General features: G+C 28.1%; 1 protein-coding gene across 1 annotated transcript; it reads right to left on the reverse strand.

Moving 5' to 3' along the window:
- Positions 1-3,646: 3,646 nt before the first annotated feature.
- Positions 3,647-7,642, reverse strand: LOC100169414. Its single transcript, XM_001949850.5, has 4 exons — positions 6,980-7,642; positions 6,533-6,864; positions 5,222-6,206; positions 3,647-3,864 (listed from the first exon to the last, which is right to left on the reverse strand). Exons 2-4 carry the CDS (start codon positions 6,857-6,859, stop codon positions 3,776-3,778), a joined length of 1,401 nt encoding a protein of 466 aa, XP_001949885.1. The 5' UTR covers positions 6,860-6,864; positions 6,980-7,642; the 3' UTR covers positions 3,647-3,775.
- Positions 7,643-9,026: the final 1,384 nt, after the last annotated feature.

Consider the following 9,026-nt stretch of genomic DNA (forward strand, 5'->3'; position numbering starts at 1 on the left):
AATGGTTTTGAAATATACTCAGCATTAGTGGATTTGCGAAGTATTGCCACGGGAAATTAATCTGTGGAAAAGAAAATGGACTGAAAAAGTAGATAAAGATCTTCCAAATTCGGCTATTGAAGCATACGTTAAATGTAAGTATGAATATTTTCCAAATATATCATTTCTATTGAAAATATTAGCAACATTACCAGTATCGACTGCTACGCCAGAGCGCTCATTCTCTATACCTTAAAAAGGTTAAAAAACTTTTTAAGAAATTCCTCAGGTCAAGAACGACTAACAGGTCTAGCACTTCTGAGTGTGCATAGATATAGGTATTATTAAAATAAATACAGATGAAGGACCGTTTTGCGAAAGAAAAAAAAAAAGACAAACAGATCTTGTGCTATAAAAATGTATTTAAAATTTAAGCTGAAAAAAAAACTGAAAACATTTTGTATTAAGTATTGTATTATATTATTATTCTGTATTGTATCATAATTTAGTATTTTAATTTCAGTATAATATTGTAATAATTAAATTTTGTAAAATTATATCAGGTCATTATTTTAATTTATATCTATGTAAATATTATATAATAGTATAATATCATAAAATATCTCATCTTGGTATATTATTATCTAACATAATATTATGAAAGAAATTTTTTTTATACCTATAATAGTTTTTTTAACTAGATATTTAAATACATATGATAATTTGGTTTTATTTATTTTGATTGAATGGTTTAGATTACAGGTTCTCAAACTTATTTAATCAATAATTTTCTAAAGCCCCCCAAAATTTTTTAAGCTTACCATCTTAAAAACAGTACATATCTAGTTATTGTAGGTAATTGTTATATTTAAATACGCCATACCTATATCATATATTAGGTATCTGAGTTCAAACTTCCATGTTGAATTAGAACAATACAATAAACTAATATAATTAAAACACATACTTGATCATATTATTTAATATTATATTTTTTAAAGTTCAAACATTAATCACTAATGAACCTGATGCTCTTTATAACAAGATTGTTATTCGTTAATATCAGACTTGTATTGGGTTTACTTAAAAACAGACATATGTGGAATTATGTGGACATATGTAGTAGGTATTTAATTTTAATTTGATTATTTGAAGTATATAAGAACATATTTTTTAATCACTTATCGCCACTCTAGTCTTCTTCAACGCCCCTAAAATTTCTTCGGGTCTTAGATATACCACCCGCTTGGAGACTGACAACGCCCACGGGGGGCGCTATCGCCCACTTTGAGAAAGGCTGGTTTAGATTCACAATTGGACCCGGTAGGCCCAACCCGGAGAGCTAGGCGTAACTAGACCTCTAAACCGTAGGGTGCTATAATATTTCATATTTTAAAAACATACGATTTAGGGTATTTTAATATAATAATGTTAGTTGGACGTAAAAAACCAAGGGGTGCTAAAAACCTTTTTGCACCCCCCCTAGTTGCGCCAATGCGGCGGAGAGATGCTCAAGCCTCAAACAGGGATTTCGAGATTTATCCTAGCGCCAAACGTCATAGGCGGTTTAACGCGCTGGTGAAATGCTGCATGTTGCTTCGATCTGCGCGGTTTGACGCTACTCGTCGATTTTTTGCTGTTTCGATAATTCCGCTGTTTCACTGCGCGCGTTTCAACCGCTATGTGTGTGGCGCAACCCTTACGACGGAAATTGTTGTTTATAAATGGTTGTTATTGGTTACAAGAGAAATAATTAGTAAAAATAAATATTTTTTTTTTGTATATAAATAGTTGTCATTAGTTACTCGGGGGGATGAGATTTAGGCACCCGTGACCCATCAGATCGTTACGTTTATGGTTTCGAATAGAGGAAATTATATAATAAAACAAATACGACAGTTGAATGTATACCTATATTTGTAGCTATTGTATAGATAGTATATAGGTACTCAAAACTGAAATTGGATGTTGGTTTATCCGAAGTTGATAGCCTCAAAAAAGATAAAAACTGGAAGGGTTTCAATAAAAGTTATATTATATTGTTCTGTGGTTATATATCAATATAGTTTACTTGAGACTTAGAGGATGTTCATAGCTCAATTATTTTCAACTCATATGACATATAGGCTATAGATAGCTAAAGCGTACCTATAGCTCACACATGTTTTTTTTCAGCTTACGCAAAAAAAGAAAATTTTTTTTGTTTAGTAGCAATTGGTTACATAGGTATTATACTAAATATTAATATTATAATTAGAATAAATATGGTATACACATTTTGTACAAATATATTTGTCAAAAATACAAATCCTTGGCTTGGAGAACGTCGGGCGGGACAGCTGTAATCCTATATAATCATATTATGTTTATGTACCGATGTCCTATACTCCTATACGATATGGATATATGATCGTACCACTCATGGTTTAAATATATATTTAAGCCATGGTACCACTTACAAGGCACTGGCCCAAAACCCAGCCAAGGACAGCGGCCACACTGTCCTCTAAGACAGTAGACCACTGGGCCAGTTCGCCCCTGTACCTTTACGTTACTACAACAATATAATACATAGCGTAATGATAACACTATTGAATATTGTATGAAAAACAATAGGAAGTTTTTACCAATAAAGTGATTTCATAAAGTTTTAATATATTTATTTTTACTTTTATAGGTATTTAATAAATAATTAACTTTTTCAAACATATTTACCTATATTTTTTTTTTGAACTTGTCATTTTGGCCTGACTTTTTTTAACCGTTAACTGGTAAACCTATGTAATGTACAGCAGAGTGGTTTCACAGTTGTTTTATTACAAATTTATGATTTAGTATTGCATGTCGCATATTTTAATTATCATTACACATTTGAATAAATAAAAAATATATTTTGTAAAAAGAAAATAATATTGATACATAATAGTATGATCAGCAGGAAAAAGTTCTGTAATGGTATCATTGAATCATCTGATTTGAATTTGAAAAATCATAGTTAGGCTGAACACAATTTTAGTACCTATGTACCTACTACCTATTTAGTAATTTGACAACATATTGAACTTTTTTCCAATTTTTTTTTTTCTGTGTTAAAATTTTATGTTACTATTTTACTGAAATACAGCCAATGTTAACTACGACCTAATTTATGGTCTAAAGATTTATTATAGATATTTATGACTATAAATATAAAGTCGTCCATTACTTAGTTTATTATTAATCACAAAATAATTGTTCAAAAATTAAAATAATATAAGTAAGCTATCTTAATAATGACCGTCATCAATTTCTCAAATCTGACTTAAACCTAGGTCTTATAAGCAGTGATGCCAGCATAATCATAATTCTATATTAAATATATATTATAGTAATAACCAGGGTGTATTCAGGATTTTAAAATAGAGGGGGCATGGCCCACTGCCCCCCATGTCAATGTCACTGGTAATAACTATATGGTATATATAAGTAACTATATAATATATATTACTAAATATTAGAATCTCACAATTATAAAGATTTTAAATGAGTGTAAGGAACTAAGGTATTATGTAAAAGTGCACAATTTTGAATATAGATTAAAATATATTGCCATTAAAAATTTACATTACTAAAAAAATCAATAATTCAAAATTAAATACATAAAGCATACACAAAAATAAAAATAAATATTATAGGAAAAAAAATATTTAAAGTTAATGAAAATCATAAATCATAAAATCACTTAACATAAAAGTATAATAAAATAACGATTGTACTAAATTGAAAAGTATGAATTAGAATGTATTGAAGTGATTATTCAATAATTGATATAGATATCTTCAACTGTCTTAATGCATCTATTTCCAGCGAAAAATTCACTAACTCCTTTGGCTACCGTGTTTTCATCTAAACAATTTAATTTAAAAATTAAATATTAATGTTGCATACAAGAAATAGGCATAAACAATAAAATAAATAATATTTTTCAAAATGAATATCATAAATATATACCATACGTTCACCGATTTAGGGAACACTCTGATTCTTAGCAGGATCAAGTTGTATTGAATCAGGAGTTTTTACGAGCTATAGTACCCCCTCCCCTCCATACTATACATTTATAGGAATATGAACCAATTTATATTTTTCTAAATAACAATACTTATTTTTGATACCATATTTCAGTTTTTTTAGTAATTTTTACTTAACACCAATGGCTGCAAAATCTAAATTATCTGAATGATAAACATTTCAAATTTAATATTTGAAAATATTTTTTTTCCAATTTATTAAAATGTGTAAATTCACTCATATTTGTTTTTAATGTTTTTAGGTATTTTTTTTTTTCAAGAAAACATTATTGTAATCTGTACTAATTTATAAATAGTATCTTACTAAATTATTACAATTGCTGAAGTTTACAATTATAAAATAATATTAATTAAAACTAAAAATGATATAAACTGTTAAATTTTCAACATTCAATAATGTAATTACAATAAAACTTAAATCGTTTTTAGCCAATTTTGATACAAAAGTTATTGTTGTTAGTCAAAATTATTTGAAAAAATAGGCATATCCAAATATGATACAAAAAAATAGGTGTTCCCATTTAAAAAAAAATAAGTTGCACCTAGATACATGCTAGTTTTTCAACAGTTTCAAATTAAATCCACAATTATCTGGCTTAGAAATTGAGTGCTCCCTAAATCGATGTACTTCAAGTGTCAATATATTAGAAATACAAATATATTATGTACAAGTATTTGACAAGTATGTAGTATATTATTAGTATTATATTTTAGTGGTCATAGAAGCAAATTTTTTATAATTTTATAAAGCTATATTTAACTTAACCAGTATATTTTATTTAAGCTACAGAAATTTAATTGAAAAACAAAATATTTAGAAGAAATAATTATATTAGTGTTTTTAAGTTTGTATAACATTATCATCAAAACTAAATTAATTGTAATTTGTAATTTTATTTATTATATGCCAGTATGCCAAAAAGCATAGAAATTATTTCACCTTCTCATATTATTAACCTTAAGTTTCTTACATAAATAATAAAAATTGAATTGCGAACAGTTGTTTGTTAAAATTTGTTATTACTTTGTATATGTTTATTTACAATGGCACATTAAAATCTAATTTTTTCATTAATTTATATAATGTAGATAATTTTTTTTGTTGAATCTTATAAAGTTTCATTAAAACATGATTATTAGATAAAATAAACTACCATTTAAAACTTAATTACCTGGGTCATATGATCGATCCATAAGATTCTTAGAGATTAATTTAGCAAGATTTTTAAATAAATGTCTGTTGATACGGTGTGCTTTGTAATAAGGCGTCATAAATTCTACAACCATTTTTACAATCCTTTTATGTGCTATAATACGTTCTTCTTCTTCAGATAATGGATCAGATTCATAATAGTGACTATTTCCAAATAAGTCTTTAAATTTTTGGTTCAGTCTTATTTGTAGACTTTGAGGCAATTCATTCATACTATTACGTAATTGATATGACTTGGCTACTCGTTTACTTTTAAATTTGTCTGTAAGTATTTCATTAATTTTGTTTGGTCGTATTATACTAGGACTTATATTAATTGGATTAGTTAATTCGGTTAAATTATCTGTGGATTTATTATTTTCAATTGCTAACCCTAGTGCAATTAAACGTTCCTCCAATGTTGAAGACTGTTGTTCATATTCAGGAGAATCTTGAAGATCTCTTAGCAATGCATTAATACTTACTATATCATTTGGTGTGGAATTTTCTTGTTCGCCTTTCCTTTGTATATTTTCAAATTCAGAAGAATCATACTTATAATTTACTTCCATATGAACATCAGGAGACGAATTTGAAGAACAAGATGATTTTAATAAAGAATTTAAATTATTGAAGATATTATTTGATTCAGAGATCTTAGATTTTACATTGTAGGAACTAGAAGGTAAATTACATTTATTTACCAGATCTGTATTCATTTTATTGACAGGAAAATTATTAGGTAAATTATTGTCAGGATCTGTCCATATTTCAGTCTGTGTAGATGTTATTTTATTACATTTTTGTTCGGTATTAACACTTACATCAATACCCACTGATTTTTCTGTTATATTTTCAGCTTCAAATAATTTATCACATGATGGTAATTGATTGTTTGACTCAATAATATGCTTAAGCAAATCATATAGCATTGAATTTTTTGTGCACGTCTTGACTTTATTTATCTAAGTATAAAAAAAACATAAGCTATTAATCATTATGTTAGTATAATTAAATATCTATAAAAGTTTAATTAAATATAAATAGGTACATTTTTAAATTATTCATGATGTAATGTTTTACCTAATAAAAACAACTTACTGTTAATTTACCATAAGCTAATTTATCAAACGGAGGCCACATTAAGTTAAAATTGGGATAAGTTTAATATTTTATTTGAATTTAAATAATAAATAAAAATAACAACTATACCTAGGTATAAACATAAACAACACAAACATACAAAATATGTTATAAATTAATAAATAGTAAAACAGAAATAAAAACATACCAAATTAGTCATGCCTTCGCGATAAATACTAGCAATCATACATCGTCTTAAGGCTTGCTTTTCCAATTCAGCCATACATATATCAACACAATGTTGAATCTGATAAAGAGGTTTTTTTTTGTAACTACTAGTAACATCTAAATTATTGAGCAATGTTTGATGGAGACGTTTCAAGTATTGATTTCTAACCAATTCGCACAATACGTCCAAGTCTTCTAAGTCATCATCTACATCCCATGGACTTTTAGGTAAGTCAATGTTCCAAAACGGAATTTTAGACGACGAATTCCCAAACGAACTGAGTACAGACTCGACCTTTAACGCCATTTCAACTAAAAAAAAATTATACTATTATATATTATGCACATTTAAAATGTTTTTAAGCAATACGTTATGATTATTAGGTCTACAACTAGGTAGGTATTTCAATTTTTGTATTTACTTTACCTGGAAATGTTTATTCAATATCCAAAAACTATTTATATTGGTGTATAAATGGTCAAGTTCATTTTGAATTTAAACAATCCGTCACTTTTTTTTTTATCAAATGCTTACAATTTAACTAATGGTGCCTATTACAAGATCGGTATACATAATATTCATCTCCAACAGTTTCTCTGTATTTGTTGTCTTACATTAATATATTGGCAAGTAATACGGTCTAAGCTGCTTATTATTGAATATTAATATAAACATTTAAGTACTTTTTACTCAATACTTCGTTGTGAACAAATTAATTAATAGTTATTAATATGATCGACTTGTATTAGGTACCTATATAGGTATTAATTAAAAATCGTAACGCCGACGTCCCACACACAAAATATATTCAATGTCCATTGTTTTCGAATTACAATAGGTAAGTACATAACAGCGCTAAAAAATCATTGTAGTTTACTATATGTGTCATTAGATTTTAATACCTACCGGCTACCATGCTATTACGGATAGCTGGTAATTAATAGTACAGAATTTAGATAGATAAATTATATTATAACGATAATGTAATATTGTAAATTGTAATGTCACATTTTACATGATTACAAATTTTATAATCGGTACGACCGCCGCGGTCGTGTGTTACTATTGTTCTGTAGTGTTTAGTACCTAATTCTTATATTTTGTTATCAAATAGTAAATACCGAAATCAAACTCGACTTTTTTACTTTTTTCAATGAGAAATACACTCACTCCGTATCCACTAGATCGCATTAATGGCCTCTGCAAAGGCGCAAGTGTCGTAAACTAAAACGAATGTGTTTATGCGAAGGGGTGTTTGGGCGAATGCCACACCCTTTTAATCATTCTGGTTGGGATCGACTTATTATCGTACGATCTAATGTGGTAAACGGTAATAAAAAAAAGTCTGAAAAAACGGATACAATTTTTTTTAGCTACCTATGTGTAGGTACCTACTTATTAGAATTATTTGTTTTTCAGACCTGACCTAAGGATAAAAGTCCGAGAAAAAAAATAGTTTTTATATATTATTATAAATTATGTATTTACCATTGTCCATTACTATAACTATTAATTATCACCAATTACAAAGTGATTCGGTTAAGATTATTTTTCTTGGAAAATTATTTCTAAAAAAGGTGGGTAAGTGGATGTTGCGTGCTGTACAGTAGGTTATAAGTGGGTCACTGAATCTAAAAGGTAGGCAAGTGCAGGGTACCACTTTTCCAATTTTAAATGCTTATAAAAATAAATTGTGTATGTATTTTTATTATTTTTCAACTGCTGTTGTAACAATATATCAGGAGCTTTGCATTAAATTTTCACGCTTTTTTACCCAACAAATACAATTTTATTGATATTTATAGAAAAGAAACTAAAAAAATTGAAAACTGACAATGTCCGTTAACATGGGCATAACTAGGGGAGGCTTAGGGGAGCCTAGCCCCCCTATAAGGTTTTACTTTTTAGCCCCTCCTTAGGCCTTAAGCTCGTAGTTAGAACCAGCGTCGATTACACTAGGCGAATTTACTCGCTAGTTGTTGGTGAACAATATTCGCTCGCTCGCTACCAATCACTACTTGGCGGCAAACAAGCGATTTTTACAGCTAGGGCGATTACATTGAGCGATTTTAGTCGCATCGAGTTAATTCGGCAGCGATTAGCGAATAAATTCGCTCAGTGTAATCGACGCTTAAATCGTTACGAAAAATAATGTGGAAAATAATAAATTAATAATTATTATATTATAAAATAATATAATATAATATAATTGACATTATGTTCTGTGTAGGTATGTACCGAGTACGAATTTATCGTAATTAGTCATAGTTTTCGCGGAAAAAATTTGTTTATGTGTTTAAGGCACGAGTTAAGATATACTAAAGTATATTGTATAGGTATCTTAATTCATGGTTTAAGGTTTAAAGTGTATAGCTTATCTGCTTATTGCATATTAGCTTCAAGCTTATCTATGTAACGCCCATGCTATATAATATAATATTATATTATATTACCCTTCAAAGGTACCCGTGTT

The sequence above is a fragment of the Acyrthosiphon pisum genome, chromosome A1, assembly GCF_005508785.2.
Source record: "Acyrthosiphon pisum isolate AL4f chromosome A1, pea_aphid_22Mar2018_4r6ur, whole genome shotgun sequence".
In the NCBI taxonomy this organism is placed as follows: Eukaryota; Metazoa; Arthropoda; class Insecta; order Hemiptera; family Aphididae; genus Acyrthosiphon; species Acyrthosiphon pisum.

Excerpts from the sequence above, each read along its gene's own strand:
- LOC100169414 (XM_001949850.5), bottom strand. The coding sequence starts at position 6,859 with ATGGCGTTAAAGGTCGAGTCTGTACTCAGTTCGTTTGGGAATTCGTCG. Across the intron at positions 6,207-6,532 it reads GCGAAGGCATGACTAATTTG|ATAAATAAAGTCAAGACGTG; the intron begins GTATGTTTTTAT and ends TTTTATACTTAG. Across the intron at positions 3,865-5,221 it reads GGATCGATCATATGACCCAG|ATGAAAACACGGTAGCCAAA; the intron begins GTAATTAAGTTT and ends TAAATTGTTTAG.